The 19,547-nt window shown below is 31.0% G+C and overlaps 1 protein-coding gene across 1 annotated transcript; it reads right to left on the bottom strand.

The window, feature by feature from the left end:
- Window positions 1-18,295: 18,295 nt before the first annotated feature.
- Window positions 18,296-19,183, bottom strand: LOC114348331 (protein dj-1beta). Its single transcript, XM_028298947.2, has one exon. The coding sequence runs from the start codon at window positions 19,067-19,069 to the stop codon at window positions 18,398-18,400; it is 672 nt and encodes a 223-aa protein (XP_028154748.2). The 5' UTR covers window positions 19,070-19,183; the 3' UTR covers window positions 18,296-18,397.
- Window positions 19,184-19,547: the final 364 nt, after the last annotated feature.

The raw sequence follows: 19,547 nt of genomic DNA, 5'->3' as shown, positions 1-19,547 counted from the left end.
TGTTGCGCTTTGCGCTGATTGTTTTTATTATTCCATTGTCTAACTTAAGTTACACCTGTGTTTATTTATACAGTATTTGTGTTATATTCACCCATCTCTCTAACATACATTCTTCTCATTGCTTCCAACAGTTCTTTCCTGGGCACGCTATCGTATGTTTTCTCCCAGTCGATAAAGGTCATATTTATGTGATTCAATATTTTTTTCTCTGCTTTTTTCTATTACTTGTCTCATGATTAAATATTATCTAGAGATGATCTGGCTTGTTCTTTGCCGTAATGGTCCATTTCTTTTTCTATTACTGTGGAAAAAATTCTTGCTATTGAAGGTATTACACTAATCCCTCCATAGTTATTTGTTGACTTTTTGTCATCTTTTTAAAAATGGACGACAATTATGATAGTTTATAATCATCTTGCATCTCCTCTGCTGCTTCAGTTTAATTGAAAAACACTCCTATAAAGGATACGATTTTTGCGCCTTCATATTTCAACAGTTTCATTTTTATGTTCCCCAGCACTTGTGCTTTGTCGTTTTTGGTTTTCTTTAACGCTTTAATTATATCTTCCACTGTGATTTAGGCTTCCTCCGTGATTATTGTCACAATGTCTTGTGAAATATACTTCGGTCTATAATTTTGAATGATTTTTCATTTTGATGTTGGTTTTGATTATCTCCATTCATACTTTGCGTTGTTCTGAAGCTATTTCCTTGTGGCATTTTTATATTCAACTATTTATAATAGGAAATAAGCCACAATTTTACCAAAAAAAGATTTTATTTACATTTCGAAGGCGAAATTGGGTTTCGTTGTCAAAATACAAAATACTACTAAAATAAACAAAAATGTTGTTGCTAAGTAAAAAAATTCTTCTAGTAATTTATTTAATCCGACTCATTTATATTGGCAATTTAGACGTATATTTTACATTTTAAAGTAGAAGACTTCAAAATGATATTGTCAATATTAATGAGTTGCGTTCCTTGGACGACTTTACTAAAAGATAGGTCATTCGATTACATGAAATCAATCCCAACTCAAGAATATCCGCCACAAACAAATATCATAGCATGTGATCTGTCTTTAAAAAGACAACCAAATGCAACTATGGCAGTAAAATGCTCGCGTTAAAAATTCCATAGTAAATCACGAGGGAAAACCAGGAAAAACCTCGTGATACTATCCCGACATCGTAAGTATTTGGTCTTACATTTAATTTACTTTCAAAAAACTAATACCAAATTCTAACTTTAATATGTTTAAATTATAAATAATATTAATAATACATAGATATACAATAAGTAATACTAAAATATAAAATTTGTACTAACTCGATATGTTATTGACTTACTAATCGTGGTATTTTCTTTCTATTGGCTTCCTCTTTCAGTATGGGTAACCACATCCTACTGCATTCTACCGAGGAATTTGCGACACAATTGGTTTCATTTAGCATAATTAGAGCCGCTTCTTTGATTTTTCTTTTTTTACTATCTGATTCTTTCAGGACTATACTTGAATCTCTCCATTGAACTCTATGTTCATTATCACATGCGTGTTGACATATTTGAGATCTATCAAATTCTCTATTTTTGATATAAGACTGACGTTCACTTATTCTAACGTTTAATGGTCTTGATGTTTCACCTAAATAAAATTGTTTGCATTCACAAGGTATTTTATAAATGCAATCCTTTGTTCTTTCTTGTTCATTGTTAGGTTTAGTTTTAGATAGAATAGAGCTCAATGTGTTTGTTGTTTTGAATGTTGTTGAAATGTTGAATTTATTTCTTATTGTTTTAAGTTTCTCGGATAGTCCTTTTATATATGGTATTGATATTTTCCTCGTATTATTTCTTGTGAATGTTGTAGGATCCTGTTCTAAGTTGTTCTGTTCCATTCGATCCAATCTTGACAATTCCTTATTTATAAACGATAAAGGATAATCATTTTTTAATAAAACATATGTTAAATAATTAAATAATTAAATAATTTTTTAATAAAACAAACACATTGAGATCTATTCTATCTAAAACTAAACCTAACAATGAACAAGAAAGAACAAAGGATTGCATTTATAAAATACCTTGTGAATGCGAACAATTTTATTTAGGTGAAACATCAAGACCATTAAACGTTAGAATAAGTGAACATCAGTCTTATATTAAAAATAGAGAATTCGATAGATCTCAAACATGTCAACACGCATGGGATAATGAACATAGAGTTCAATGGAGAGATTCAAGTATAGTCCTGAAAGAATCAGACAGTAAAAAGAGAAAAATCAAAGAAGCGGCTCTAATTATGCTAAATGAAACCAATTGTGTCATAAATTCCTCGGTAGAATGCAGTAGGATGTGGTTACCCATAATGAAAGAGGAAGTCAATAGAAAGAAAATACCACGATTATTAAGTTAATAACATATCGAGTTAGTACAAATTTTATATTTTAGTATTACTTATTGTTTATGTATGTATTATTAATACTATTTATAATTTAATAGTATATTATTCAACGAACATGTAATGATGGCTATTACTCACGATGATGAAGTTTGAAGTAATTCATCAGAGTGAGTAATAGCCATTACATGCGAGTAGAATACTATACTTTTTTTACGACCTTTTTTTTATTTTAATTAGTAAAAAATTTAATTATCAACTACTGGAGATTTAAATTATAATAATTTACAAGAATACCTAAATGCTATTTACCCCTAGTACGTGGCTGAATAATTTGTTGGCTACTATTACCAAATTATTATTTATTGTAAAAATACAACTAGAAATAGTCGCTCTAAGTTCTATTCGTTTCCGAAAAATTATAAGCTTAAATTTGTACCTATTGTCAATTAATCTAATAAATAGGAAATGGCTGTTGTCGGTGGAAGTATTTCAATAGTTATAATGTATATTTACATTTAACTGTATATAATATAATAATATAACTATACATAATATGTTATAACATATTTAACACAATATACCTAACTTGAAAAATAAACACAATATTAGTTATAAATTCCAATTAACATAAACAAAATGAGCTAATGTCACTGTCACTAAAATAAATGATAAACGTCAACATTTTTAGTAAACAAGATATAAACGTAAAAATATACTGACATTGTTACAGTTAAAATTCCTTTAAAAAATTTTCGAAGTTAATTATTGATATAAATTACAATCATTATTGTATTAAATAAACAAAGTTTATGTACGATTAATATTAAAAGTGGCATGCGTCACTTGAATCTAACTTCAGCCCGTGAGTAATGACCCGTGAGTAACTTCAGCCCGTGAGTAATGAATTATTACTCACGGGTACAGTAATGGGTGCTATTATCTATGAAAAAATGGCGATTAATGAGCATGTTATTAAACGGTCATAGAAAAAAATATTAAAGTCAGAATTTGGTATTAGTTTTTTGAAAGTAAATTAAATGTAAGATCAAATACTTACGATGTCGGGATAGTATCCCGAGGTTTTTTCCTGGTTTTCCCTCGTGATTTACTATGGAATCTCTAACGCAAGAATTTTACTGTCATCGTTGCATTTGGTTGTCTTTTTAAAGACAGATCACATGCTATGATATTTTTTTGTGACGGATATTCTTGAGATCGGATTAATTTCATGTAATCGAATGTACTATCTTTTAGTAAAGTCGTCCCAGGAACGTAACTCATAAATATTGACAATATCATTTTAAAGTCTTCTACTTTAACATGTATAATATACGTATGAATTGCCAATATAAATGAGTCAGATTAAATAAATTACTAGAAGAATTTTTTTACTTCAACCTTCAACTAGCAACAACATTTTTGTTTATTTTAGTAGTATTTGGTATTTTGACAACGAATCCAGATTTGGGCTTCGAAACGTTAATAAAATCATTTTTTTGGTAGAATTGTGGCTTATTTCCCATTATACATAGTTGTTCATACTTTGCATTCTGTTTTCCTTCATATTCTCTGCATGTGTTATATTTGGAAAGCGTTTTGCCATTCTCATTCCTTTGATAGGTTCTTTAATACCCCAAATGTGTACGAAAAAGACTTGCATGGCTTAGCAAATCAAGCTTTAGAAATATTACTGTCAGTTGTAATATATGGAAATATATTAAACTGATGTTTTCTGTAGTAGTAGTTTTAAGAACAAAGTATATATTTTATAGGTATGGTAATTTAAATGAATCTGTAAGCAGCGTTATCGTAAAAGATACTACGGTATTTTCAACGATGTAGGTAATATATTAGTTACAAAATTCTTTTTATAAACAAATCCTGTAGAAAAATATGGCATATGTTTTCAAGCATTTTATTCCGCACTTCTAATGTATTCTTCTTCTTCTTCTTATATTAGGCCTCTAGGCCTGTTCTTAACCGATTTTGATTTTGTATTCGTAGCTGTGATGTTGACTGCTAGCTATCTCGCCACCTTTTAAAGGGCCTTCCTATTGGTCTCTTGCCTGTTGGCTTCGAATCCCTATCTGTACGGGCTATTATCTCGCTGAGCATTCTTGTCACATGCTGATTCCACTCTCGTCGTCTCTGTCTTCCCCACCGTACTATATCTTGTATGTTACATCTCTTATTCTCTTATTCTGTCGTTCGGTATTCTGGCTCTCAGTGTTTCCCAGTTATTGACCTCAACCTTCTTATTTGTGATGTTTTCCGTATCTTCTTGGTTTCTGCTGTGTCACATCTTGTTTCTATCGCGTACACGATCGGTCTTACACATGATTTGTATATGCGTACTTTCCCTTCCAGCCTCATATTTTTGTTTCTCCAGATGACATCCCTCATACATTCTGACACGTAATTGGCTTTATTTGCTTGCTTTCGGACGCTCTCTTTAACATCTCCATAACTACATATTTCGACTCCCAGATATTCGAATCTCGAGACTTGTCTTATCTGTTGATATTTTCATGTTGTAGTTCTTCGCCACTGTATTGAAAATTTGTGCCATTCACTATAGGCTATCCTCGTTATCGGAGATTAAGATTACGTCGTCAGCATAACAGAGGATTTTTATTTGTGTTTCTGCCATCATATATCCTTTTCCAGTACCTATAATGTTTTCTATGATTTTGCCCATTACTAAATTAAAAAGCAATGGGCTCAAGCTATCCCCTTGTCTGATTCCTGAGTTGATTTCTACTTCCGATGTTAGTTCATTCTCGACTTTATTCTGGTTTTGTGATAATTACTTCTAATGTGATATCTTAAATCTTTTTTCATAACATTACTACTACTATCAATTTCGTTTGGGTAGTACTGAAATAAATAAAAAAAATGGGTCAGTTTTTCGTTTAATTACCCAGTACACTTTAATTCTTTGGCATTTTTACGTAAAACCTCGACACGCGATTGTCTGTGTGCTCTATGGCATCCGGCGATCTCGAAATTACCAAAAACGACCAGTTTCAGTTCGAATTTTTGATGGTTCTAATTTGATCCCACGCAATTAATGCAATTACCAAATTTCGGTACATCAACTGAAAAGTATGGGGTACCAATCGATCAGTGTGCAGGTGTACGTGGATAGGCATTCATTAGCCCTTATCTTGAGATGGAAAACGTTGAACTGCTAATTTGCAATAATTTGGGTAGCTTTAATATACATACACAGATAAATATAATAGTACGTTCTTTAAAGGTAAAATATTGCAAAACCTCTAAATTTTAAAGAACCGCTTGGATTGACATGAAATTTGGCATACACATAGCTTACATGTCAAAGAAAAAAAGTGATATTGTGCCGATGTGTGCATTTGCCCTGGGGGTGACTTTCACCCCCTCTTGGAGGTGAAAAAATATAAGTCCAAAATAAGTCCGGAAATGGATAAAATGACTAATTATGAGCAACTTTTGTTCTATAAAGTTTTTCCACCAAGTTAATACTTTTCGAGTTATTGGAAAGTGAATATGTTAATTTTTCTACAAAATAACCACGTTTTCAGACGGTTTTTCGCAAATAACTCAAAAAGTACGTATTTGGTTGAAAAAAATTCCTATCAAAAATATAGCACGTAAAAAAGTGAAAAACATAGTGTATATTATAGTGTATATATAACGAAGCACTTTTTTGGGGAAAACTCATTTTAACTTTTTTAAAGTGTTTAAAAATGCATATTCTTGTTTTTTTAAAAAAAATTTTAGCATCAAAAGTAAACAAATTACGCTCAAAATAAAGTTGGTCCCTTTTTTTGGTAAGAAATCGGGAAAATCACCCCCTAATTAGCATTTCAAATGAACTTAATTGTTACCACTTCACAAGTTTTTTACTCGCGTATGTATTGATCATATGATCTGTAAGTTTCATCGGTTCAAAGTCCTTATTTTTGAAAGAGCTGTAGTTAAAAGGGCTTGAACGAGTCACTTATCACGAGTGTATGCAAATTTAGAAACACCGATTCTTAACAAATTTTTGTCTTACAGAAAAACAAAAAAATACAAAATATTCAGAAAAGTAAAGGCTACTTTTTTTATTGTTTAATATTTTTGGTATCTCTAACAGTTTTTAAGGTATTTTGAAAAAAGCCTTTTTGTCAATATTAAAATTTTTAAAAATTTTACTTTAAAACCAATTTTTTTCAAAAACAAGCACATTAAATCCAAGAAACTTACAGATCATATAAACACAACATAAGTAAAGTAACTTGTGAAGCGGTTACAATTAATTTCATTTAAGTTGCAATTGGGGGGTGATCTTCCTGATTTTTTTTTGCCAAAACAAAAGGGACCAACTTTATTTTGAGCGTAATTTGCTTACATTTGATGCTAGAAATTTTTTTATAAAAACAGAAATAAAGCTTTTTAAAACACTTTAAAAAGTTGTGATGTGTTTTCCCCAAGAATGCTTTATTATTTGGATATTTCACATTGAATTATCCTATTTATTAATTTTTCGAATATGAATCTATTTTTCATTAGCTTTAACTCTGCTTTTGCTAGGTATAGAGACCTAATATTTGCTAAGAATATTTTTTTCGACAAAATGCTTAGGTTTTGAGTTATTTGCAAAAAACCGTCTAAAAACCTGGCTATTTTGTTGAAAAATGATGAACATATTCACTTGTAAATAACTCAAAAAGTATTAATTTGGTGAAAAACTCTATAGAACAAAAGTTGCTTAAAATTAGTCAGTTTATCCATTTCGTAACTTATCTTGGACATATATTTTTTCACCCCGAGATGGAGTGAAACTAACCCCCAGGGCAAAAGCACACATCGGCACCATATCACTTTTTTTTGACACGATAGCTATGCCTATGCCAAATTTCATGTCAATCCAAGCGGTTCTTTAAAATGTACAGCAAAAACCGTGAAAGAATATGTACTATAACGTGAATCTCAACAATGAGTAACGAAAAAATATATTAACTGATGCAATGTGAATTGGAAAAATTGTAGTTGAGTGAAAGTTCCAGTCTAACTAAATAATAGAATAACTGAACATAACGTACAAGAAATTGTTTAAACTATTTGAATAAGAATCCTGAGAAAACTAATAAATATTTTAGAAAAATTTAAACGCAGAATAGTCTGGGCTGATTTATCGGAGAATAGGCCATTTTTGGGAAAAGTTATTTACCAGCAATTTTGTCGCTGGAATCGAAGCTTGTGATTATATATATTAATAATATAGGTATGCAAAGTCCGCAGATAGTGTGCTACTTTTTTTATTAACAAAATGGCGCCCCCAAATCGTGTTTTTTTTTTAAATTTTTGCTCCGTAACTCCGAACATTTTAACTTTACACCAAAAGCACCCTAATAAAAATTCACCGAAATTAAATTCTGCATAGACATGTTTTTCTCGATCTGCTCCGACGAAAATTTTCCTCGGAAAATGCGGGTTTCCCAACAAAATCATTAAATTTCAAATAAAGTTTTAGATAAGTAATTATCTACCAATAATTAAATAACTCGGTGACATAAAAGCTTTCTTGGTTTAGATTATAGTTTCAGAAGCCGGTGAAAATTAAACGAATATTTTAGCAACAATTCAATTGTTAATTAATAATTTACGGTCGCAATAATAACCAAAATAATTATGATACACTGATCAAACTTTGAAATCTTATAAAGATGAGATGCCTATTTAATATTTTGTCGACAAAATATAAATTTTTAATTTTTTTGAATAATCTTTAAATGTTAAACAAAATTAGTTATAAACAAATTAACGTTTCCCAGAAAGTTTTTATTATATTCTAATTTTAAAAAATAGGTAAAATGCGTTTTTCAAAAATCTTTAAAATGAATGCTTTATAACTTTTTTGGAGCCATTTGCAAAAAAGTTATGAAACAGCAAAGTAAACATACGATTCTACGTTGTTTATAATTTTTTTTTAATTCTTTCAAAGCGTAAAAGTGAGTTTAAAGTACAAGCTAATTACTTACAAAAAATATTGATTATTAGTTTAATGGTTATATTTTAATTCAAGATTATAAATATATTTTTTTGTAATTTACACGCGCGAAAGTAGACTAATACAGTACCGTAGCTACCCGTCCACATTCACAACTCGCGCTCGTTTAAAGCGTGTCAGTCGCTTCGAGTGAACATTTTATGTCCGGCTCTGTATCAAGCATACTTTCGCGCTAAAAATTACAAAAAAACATTTTTAATCTTCGATTATATTACAACCATTGAACTAATATTTGATAATTTTTGGGAGTAATTAGTTTGTACCATAAACTCACTTTTAAGCTTTGAAACAATTAAAACAAATTATAAACAACGGAATAATCGTATGTTTACTTTGCTGTTCATAACTTTTTTGCAAATGGTTGGAAAAAAATTTTAAAGGATTTATTTTCAAGACCTTTGAAATACGCATTTTAAGTATTTTTTAAAATTATAATATAATAAACAATTTCTGAGAAATGTTAATTTGTTTATAACTATTTTTTTAAACATTTAAAGATTATGCAAAAAATGAAAAATTTATATTTTGTCGACAAAATATTAAATAGGCATCACATATTTATAATCTTTTTAAGTTTGATCAATGTCTCATGATTATTTTGGTTGTTATTGAGACTGTAAATTGTTAATTAACAATTGAATTGTTTCTAAAATATTCGTTTAATTTTCACCGGCGTCTGCAGTTATAATCTATACCAAGAAAGCTTTTATTTCACCAAGTTATTTAATTATTGATAAATAATTACTTGCCCAAAAAATTTATTTGAAAATTAGAGATTTTGAGCAAATCAGAGATTGTCAGAGCAAATCGGGAAAGACATGCCTCTATGTAGAATTAAATTGGGGCGAATTTTTATTTAAGTGTTTTTGGTGTAAAGTTAAAATCTTCGGAGTTATAGACCAATAATTGAAAAAAACACAATTTGGGGGCGCCATTTTGTTAATAAAAAAAGTAGCACACTATCTGCGGACTTTGCATACCTATGTTATTAATATATAGGATCATGATATTCGATTCCAGCAATAAAATTGCTGGTAAATAACTTTTCCATAAATTTTGCTAATTAGCCCAGAGTAGCCCCAATGAAAGATTACGTTCTTACCGAGGGCCGAAAGTCCCTGAAAACTTCTATAATGTTTATTTTAATAAATTACAGGGGTGAAAAACTAAGAAAAAATGTAGTGCGATTTTTAATTTCAAATATCTCATTAAAAAGAAATTTTCATTTATTCTAAGGGACTTTTGGCTCTCGATAATAATTTAGTATTTCATTCTGCGTTTAAATTTTTTTAAAAATATTTATTCGTTTTTTCAGGATTCGAAAAAAATGGACACCATCTCCGTGATAATATTTTCCAAATCGAATATTCATTGTCATACAACGCACTGAGTCAAATAGAATATGATGACAAGACCCAGTGACAGTTTTAAATATTTGACATGGCATCGGGAATATTTTGAGTTGTTGATTAAATATAATATTGAGAGTTTATTTGATAAATAAATTATTGATTTAAGACGTGAACTTAAAGTAGCGATCAACAGGTAGCCAAAACGCGTTCCAAGATTGCGGCTGTAATTTTGAATATTTTTTCGAGATATTTGGCACACGTATTCGTAATATAATAAAGAATAGCGGTACAGAGTCCAATTTGAAAAATATATTAATATGTGGAAATTACTCTGTAATTAAATACAATATTAAAAAAAGAGCCTGTACCGCCATTAAGAAGAACAAAAAAATACACTTTCTTCAAATAAACTTTTTATCCGATGCCTAGATTTTGTGTCATTTTGGAACTACTAATGAAATAAAAAATTTTACTAGTTCCAAAATGACACAAAATCTAGGCATCGGATAAAAAAGTTTATTTGAAGAAAGTGTATTTTTTTTTCTTATTAATAGCGGTACATGCTCGTTTTTAAATATTGTATTTAATTACAGAGTAATTTCCACATATTAATATATTTTTTAAATTGTGCTTTGTACCGCCATTCTTTATTATATTACGAATACGTGTGCCAAATATCTCGAAAAAATATTCAAAATTACAGCCGCAATCTTGGAACGCGTTTTCTCTACCTGTTGTTTGCTACTGTTTCCTCTTAATAAAAAGTTATTTATTGTTTATTATTTATGGAAGGATCCAAGCAGAGAATCAGGATATATTCTGTGATTCAAGTATTTTTTTGTTAAAGATGTTCAAAATTGTAAGCGTTCCATAGTAACAATATATTATTAAAAAATCACTTTTCCTCTTTTCTCGATTGAGTATTAGTTTTTGTTGTACATATAAATTATTACAATCACTGAATACATGGTTAGGGAAAAACTATCAGTAGTAATTGCACAAGAGCTCTAAAATTCGATAATAATTTTAGAGATCGAGTGCAATTTGTTGCGATTATTTCATGAATAAAACTGTTCAAAACCAAAATTTTATTGTAATTTATTTATGTAACTACAAATTAGTACAATTAAACACACAGTTGTTATAAATATTTGACGGTTGAAAGTCATCACTTTTATAATTTTTAAAACATTAATTGTCATTAATGTCACTGAATGTATTTTTTCGTAGCAACGAAGGGCATCTGACGTAATATACTTGACGACGGGATATTATCAAAAATTATCAGTTTAATTTTTATTTCTGTAGCTTTCTATTGGTCAGAATCTCCTATGAATAAAATAATCAGTAGTAATTGCACAAGAGCTCTAAAATTATCGAATTTTTCCTTAGTGACACTTTGACAGTTTTAATTTCACGATCCGAAGGGGTCGTGAAACTATTTCTTGCTGAAACTTTTCTTTAAGAGCGTAAGCGCAAAATTTCGGGCCAATGCTTTTTAAATGAATCCTTTTTTTCGAATCCTGAAAAAACTAATATACATTTTTGAAAAATTTAAATGCAGAATGAAAGTTTACATTATTACCGAGGGCCGAAAGTCCCTTAGAATAAACAAAAAGTTTATGTTGAATGAGATATTTGAAATTAAAAATCACACTAAATTTTCATCTTTTTTTCATCCCTGTAACGAATTAAAATAAACATTATAGAAATTATTAGGGACTTTCGGCCCTTGGCAATAATATCTAGGTATAATCTTTCATTCTGCGTTTAAATTTTTCAAAAATACTTATCTATTAGTTTTGTCAGGATTCGAAAAAACCGAATGCATTTAAAAAGCATTTGACCAAAATTTCTTCATTAAAAAAAGATTGTCTGAGTACAATGAATTTGAAAGACAAAAGAAGTATAATTTTTCAGATATGTCTGAAGAAGAACAACAGGAGTCTATGGACTCTATTGAAAGTTTTGAGGAAGAAGATGAGGGTGATTTCGACGATTATGATGACATTGCAGATTCGGAATCAGACACAAGACTAGGAATTCAATGATTCGGACGTTTTATAATCTGATAGACATGGCCGCTACAAATGCATACATTCTGTATCATCGAGTCCATGCTGATAAATCTCCTAATATTGATGAACTAAAAGATAAATTATACCAATTTCTCGAACAGATAGCTGCTGGTCTTGTGGTTTATAAACAAAGAGGTGCTGTTCGTCGACCATCTTCTCAGTCCGCACATCCTGGTACTAGTGTTGTTGGTCAGAAAGCTAAACATCCTGTTGCCGATGTCAGATACGACAACTACGACCATTTTCACATATGGCTAAGTAAATCAGCAGGAAGAAAGAAATGTAAATATTGCAAAGACTCAGTAACCCAATGTGTTTGCCAAAAGTGCGACCTACATTTGTGTTACTCTAGCTTAAAAAATTGTTTGTACGGTTATCATCGTAAATAATGTACTTTCCTCGTCTGTTATTTTGTTCTAATAATAATACATTTAACAAAATATCCTATCCTTTATTTAACTTAAACCGTTATGTCGTCCTTGAGGACGTCTTACGTTTTTTTTTTACCTGGCGAATCAGTCAGTAGAAAATTTTTGAAGGGTACATCATATTCATCATTATTGCAAGATTATCTAAACACAAAAATGCCTACATGAAAATATGCACTATTTCAGATTTTTCGGTTAGAGGGTTAAACAGCGTGGTTGATAGTGAGTCTCCCTTTCTCACTCCCACATTTCTGTCAAATAGGGGTGTCTGTCAAAATCACTGCTTTCAAAGTTTATTTAATTAAACATATCAAACGCACTGAAATTAACAAAATAAAACAAAAGTAACAACAAAACAACACAATTCAATAGCGGGTATGTCCATCTCTTGCAGCAACGACTGCTCGCATCTGTTTAGCATCGAATAAAGATGTGTTATCCTTGCCTGGGGAATAGCCCGATATTCCTCTACCAGGGCCATAACTGTACCAAATTTTCATGAGGCCTAGGATGACGGCGAATAGCTTTTTAATTCATTCTATAAATGCTCAATAGGATTGAGATCCGGGCTGCATGCAGGCCATTCTAATCTTATCAATCTAACCTCTATTTTATGAGTCAATCAGTGTTTTTATTTATATAAAAAATGGTACAGCTCTTACAAAAAAATAGATATTCGGATAATTCAAAAAACAAAATTCTAGTGATGCCTTTGGGATAATATGACAGGACTATGAAACAAAATCAGCTATACTATTTTTCCACAGAATTTTTTAAAGTTAGGAGAAAATACAACGCTTCCATTCATCCCTGTATAATGACATGCAAGCAAAATTTTTTTGTTACCGGAATAATACCAAACGATATCAATACATGTACCTACAAGCTGGTGCAAGAATCTTGAAAATCGGAGCACAAATAATAAAGTTATAAATTGTAAAACTTAATCAAAAAATTTGGGTGACGGAATTTTGTGCCGGTGAGTGTAGATTTCACATTTTTTAGTTAACTGCTTTATACTAATTAGTAATTTTAACTTGTTAAACTAAAAAGATGAGTAAAATAAAAAAAAATAAAAGTAAAATTTATTAGACTTTTTATTGTTCTGAATCGCCTCAAGCCAAATTCATTTTCGCGATGTAATAACCAAAAAATACAAACATTTTTTTCCACAATCCTCTAACAGTACGAAGCGTAACCTATCAATAAAAAGTCTTTTTAAAAAAATGCCGATTTGGGCTATCGTGACTTCTATTCTCGTCTCAAAAAAATTTTATTTAATTTTATAATGATACCTTAGCACGGGCCTCGGATTAATTTGACTGGGTGTGTACATTTCGCATCACACACGAATAACTCGGTAGATCTGTTAGGCCGAAATGCGTGAATTTGACCAATTTTCCGCCGATTTATTTTTGTTTTGGGTAAGTGGCTTTTTAGAGATAATTTCTTGAGTTATTATAAGCAACATTTTTCATTTTTTCTGCTTAGCTTTTGCCTACCAAATTCAAGAATCTTCAATCACAATAAAACTGGATTTAGATATCCTTTGAAAAAGCCCATCTCTAATGACTTGCCCATATTACAGACTTGATGTTGATTTTATTTATTTAGCGTATGGCTACATCACAGGTTCATATATATAAATTACAAACAACACTAAATACAAAAATATTCTACAAACAAACATCTAGATTATAAATATATTCGATCGACTCTTTTGTAGCAACCAGGAAATCCGAAGGGTGGCCGTTATAGGATCTAATCGGGCATTCCTCTACCATGTGTTTTACTGTTTGCCTTTCGGCGCAGCAGTCGCAATTTGGTGATTGTATTTTTCCCCATCTGAAAAGTGAGTCGGAACATCTGCCACAGTTCGTCCTTATGCTATTGAGTGTGGTCCAAATTCGTCTCGGTTGGTTGAATCCCTCAGGTTTGCTTGTAATACATGGCATGTTCCAGTTAGCTGGTGCAGCGTTATTCTCCCATTGTTCTCTCCACCGTTCAGTTAAATTAAAGTTTTGATCTACTAGCCTTTTTGCTGTTTTTAGAGGCGGGTGTCTTGAACGGAGCCTATTTATGTCTCTGGCGGAAGTTCCGACATGGGAGAGGAGCTCAGGATCAGTATTGATTTTTGTAAATTCTCTTATGGGGTGTAAAGCTAGTTCGCGTCCGTAGTAGAACACTACACGTGCACCCTGGGTAACGCTAAATGAACTAGCACAAAAGGCGCCAGACAATCTTGATGTTGATGCGAAGCCTCTTTAACCCCTTCAGATTTTGTTTAAAAAATTAGACTGTTATCTTGTTGTATCCGTTCCATTTATTATTTTCTTATAAGAAATTTATTTTCTTTTGATTATCTGTCTAAATGACATTCTGAAGATATCCTGCATGATTTTATTAGGTATGTCATTTTTACTATCGTTAAGCTTAGGGTTATATTTAGTAAGAAATAACTTAGAAATGATGTTGTGATGATCTCGAACAACATAATCAATATTGTTGTTAATTTCTTAGAATTTTTGTAGAAAGAACAATGATGGATGGACTGAATGATAAACAAATACCTAGAGAATCGCTAAGGTCAGAATATCAAGTCCACCTAAAAAGTAGGGAGTTAAAAATTGTAAAAATTACAAAACAATAACTTTTATGAGTAACTTACTGGTTGAAACTATTTTTCAAAATTATACATCAGAGAATATACACAAAATTTGTGAAGAATAGGCCACCAACACAAAATGGCTTTAAAAGATCTTTGAACCAACGTCACAATGACGCAGTCTGGACGATTTTAGTAGACAGGAGCAAGTTGGCTAATAAGCAATAATATTAATTATATTATAATATAATTAAGTATTATGGAAGTGGAACAAATGCAAGACAAATGGGAAAGCAGTATAGTAGTACCTGTTCTAAAAACATTTTTCCATTTTCCAAAAAAAAAAGGGAGACATGAGAGAGAGAGAGAGAGAGAGAGAGAGAGAGAGAGAGAGAGAGAGAGAGAGAGAGAGAGAGAGAGAAATTGATATGACAAATACGTAAATAAACCAAAATATCGAAAAATAAGACAAATCAACAACAGATGCACTTTTCATTATAAGGCAGCTGATGGAAAAATGCAGGAATAAAAAAATAAATGCTTATATAAAAGTCATTGATGCTGATAAAACATATGATATAAATCCTCGTGAGATTATTTGGTGGGTGCTCATGCTCAATAAGAAAAAAGTGAGTATGTGAGACGTTGTGAGTACATTGTGAGAGATGTGTATGAATGAGGGAGTAACCTAGTATCAGAACAATGTGGGACAGAGTGATCATTTTTTGTACTACACAGAGTATTTGGAGTGTTCATTTAGAGATGGAGTGACTACTAATGAAATGCTATCTTTGGATTGTACAATAATTGTAAAAAGTAAGAGTTTTAAGTACTTAGAATCACTATTACAGAATAATTAGAAAATAGATAGAGATGCATGCAATTTAGTTAGGTGGAATAGATGAAGCGGAAGGAAGCTCATGGTGTATTTTGTAACAGAAAGATTCCAATGAATCTAAAAGGAAAATTCTATAAAACTGGCATAAGGTCACCTAGAAAGAAAGAGGAACAGTAATTGATTCTCGCTTGTATGTAAATATGCAGGATAAAACTATCTGCGGATGAAAGGAACTTTTTTTTCACTATTGTGGCAGTTGGCAGTCTAAGTGTCAAGATGGTTTAGGCATGTTCAATATCGCCAAATTTTTGAAGAAGAATTGCTAATTACCATGATCTTGGAAGGAGTAGGAGAGAAAGACACAAGAAGGGACATTTATATTGGTATGACATAATATAGAAACTTAGGGAAGCTGACCCCACACAGGGATAAAGTCAAAAAAAAGTTATAATGATATATTACCCCACACAGGGATAAAGACAAAAACATTGATAATGATATATTATGTTTGTTACTTCGTACATACAATGGATGTTCAAATTATATAAGTTACCAAATAGCATCTTATCATTACTTAAGAGATATTAGGTATATAAAACATTTATACAGTGCGTCCATAAAGTAACATATAAATTCATTATTAGCTAAATAAAAGATATTATTAGAAATTCCCGAAACAGATTGATTTTTCGTAAGTACAGGGGGTCAAATTTTTTTTATTAAATTATTTGAAATAAAAAGAAAAATGTGCATAATTTATTTAATTCAAAATACTTTCTAATGCTGTCAGAAAACAGAAATAAAATGTTTTTTAAAAAATAAACATTGCTTTTCGCTTAAATTAAATGTTCAAACTGCCAAGAGGCAGGTGGGTGGCAGCTTGAACATTGAATTGAAGCGAAAAGTAATGTTTACTTCTCAAATAAACATTTTATTTATGTTTCCTGGCAGCAGTAAAATGTATTGTGACTTAAATAATTTACACACATTCTTCTTTTGTGTCAATTAATTTATTTAACAAAAAACTGTTTTTTACACCCTGTATACATAATTATCTAAATGTTTATATTACTGAAACGAGAATTGAATTAACTTTACAATGAGCTAGCATACGACACCTATTCTCATTAAAAAAAATTATGGATTACATCATCACATAAAAAAAGTTGATTAATAGCAAGCTGAAAATTTGTTAATAGCTTAATGGTGTCTAGTCTGACAAACTTGGATGTATGGGAACACTGGAACAGGGAAAGTTTTAATTGTGGAACAGGTTAAAAATTTGGAATGTCCGACAAAATACATGTGACGTTTTCATAGTCTGACATTCCAAATTTTTAACCTGTTCCACATTTAAAACTTCCCCTGTTCCAGTGTTCCCGTATATCAAAGTTTGTCTGACTAGACACCGTTAAGCTATTAAAAAAATTTCAGCTTGCTATTAATCAACTTTTTTTTGGTACGCAGGATCCAGGCCTACTAGTAGATATATATGTATGCCAAAAATCATATATTAAAATCAAAAATCAACCTCTTTTGAGAATTTTTAATAATGTTGTTTATTTAGCTAATAATGAATTTATGCGTTACTTTATGGATGCACTGTATAAATAAAGTAGTTTAATACCTACTATATTAAAAACACCATAAAGATGCACTAATAGAAATAAACAAACCAAGCCACGTTAAATGTTACGAGGAGCACTCCCAAATCATGATATACAATGTAGGTATAAGCTTTGTAAATCATTATTTGGGATTTGGGATTTACAATGTATATACATTGTAAATTCTATACTAAGTATACATGTCCATGGCTGGCTGTGTTGACTGTGTCATAACGCACTCTGTTTACATAGGTATGTGCCTTGTAATGGACTCAATGTAAGTTTATAAATGTCTCTAAACGCAGCCAATGTGTTGGTAGATTCACTTCATGGCAACGTAAAACTCCCAACTGGGGTTGCTGGCTCTGAGACATAGCCTCTGTAAGGACCTTAGGTAGCAACTCTAGAACTCCCAACTCTAGAGACTATGTCTCAGAGCCAGCAACACCATTTGGAAGTTTTTCGTTGCCAATGAAGTGAATCTACTTAAAATTTTAACATCCTATAAAATTATCGGCAGCCATGAAATATACCAATTTAATAACATTTAAAGGGTATTCACCCAAATATTTAGTGGCTTTAAACACATGTATAGGAATATTCATAAGGAATAGTATGAAAGGGTTCTTTAGATCATTCCTTCTATAAAGAATTCTTCAATAAAAATTTTTGTGATATAGGTATGGTGTACTTACTGCTGACTACTGCACAATTTAATTCTCAATATTCTCAATATCTCCTTCTCAATATTTAAAATAATTTTTTTTTCATCAGAAAACTCAAAAACAGAAAACACTGCTCAACCAAGCGATGTAGCCACATTTTAAAAGTACTTATATCTATTAAAAAAATAAATTAAAACACTGTATACGTATAGTGTTTCTTATACTGTGTTTATGAAATAGAATACCTACTTTTGCTTTATCATTAACAGAAAAATGAATCAATTTTATATATTTTTGTATTTATTCAAACAAAAAGACATTAACACAGTTCTTAATTGATAACGTAAACCACAAAATGTTTTAAATCATTAAAAAATAGTTTACCATGATACGAGCATTCCATTAGCTACTTCCTTAGCTTTTTCTGTTCCTACAAGCTTCTCGACTAATGCCAACCCAAAATCGAAAGCAGTTCCAGGTCCTCTGCTCGTTATTAATTTATCATCCACAACCACTTTATCTTCTTTATACTGATAACCTTCACTGCCATCCAATAAATCTTTTTTAACACTGGGATATGAGGTCAAGTTCTTTCCTTTAGCAATTCCATGAGCTTTGAGCGCTAATGGGGCAGCACATATTGCTGCAATAAGCCTACCGCTAGATTCTTGTTCCTTGAGTAGTTCTCCAACTTCCTTGGATTCTGACATTGCTTTGGTACCTCCTAGACCACCTGGCAGAACAATTACATCAAATGGTCCTTTACTACTAGCATCTTTTATAGCAATGTCTGAGTGAATTTGCACTCCTCTGCTACATTTTACTAGTTGATTGTCTGTTAGACTGGCTATTGTAACATCAACTCCTCCTCTTACTAGAACATCAGCTGAAATCACAAATTCCATCTCTTCAGCTCCAGATGCTAAGAAAATTAAGGCTTTTGGTGCCATGATGCTGCAATTGGAATAAAGCTTTTTGCTCAAGAAAACAATTGGTAACAAATTTTGACTTTTGGGTATTACTCGAGTAACAAGTTTTGAAATTAAATACATTCACTAATGAACTGTACACTCAATATGTCAATCAATTTTTTTAAAACACCGGCCGTAAAAAGAATGACCTTATTTGTTATGACAATGTCAAATTGTAGGTTAGAGCTAGAGGTTATGTCATGTCACAGGTCACAAAGGTCACAGCACAGCAAAGAAGACACCTGAATAAAACTTTGTATGAGATTTTATTTAACGTACAGTTGATTATACAGTGAGGACGTTTTTTATTTCGCTGTGTCTAAGTAGACGCTAACGTGTACGCAAATAAAAAAGTTAGGTACACGCGAATTAAACTTCAACAAGCCAGTGACGTCATACTATTTAGCGTGCACAGTGACTGTATATTTTGGTACACGCTATTTTGATATGTTTAGTGTTTGTTTGATAGAAAAATATTTGTTATTAAGGGAAGGGGAAGGGAAGCAGAACTATTCAGATGTTTCAAACTTAATTGTAATAAATCAAATGTGTATAGTAT

Source organism: Diabrotica virgifera, chromosome 1, assembly GCF_917563875.1.
Source record: "Diabrotica virgifera virgifera chromosome 1, PGI_DIABVI_V3a".
NCBI classification, from domain to species: domain Eukaryota; kingdom Metazoa; phylum Arthropoda; class Insecta; order Coleoptera; family Chrysomelidae; genus Diabrotica; species Diabrotica virgifera.
This window is presented reverse-complemented; position numbering and strand designations above follow the sequence as displayed.

Coding starts and splice junctions, on each gene's coding strand:
- LOC114348331 (XM_028298947.2), bottom strand. CDS start 19,069: ATGTATTTAATTTCAAAACTTGTTACTCGAGTAATACCCAAAAGTCAA.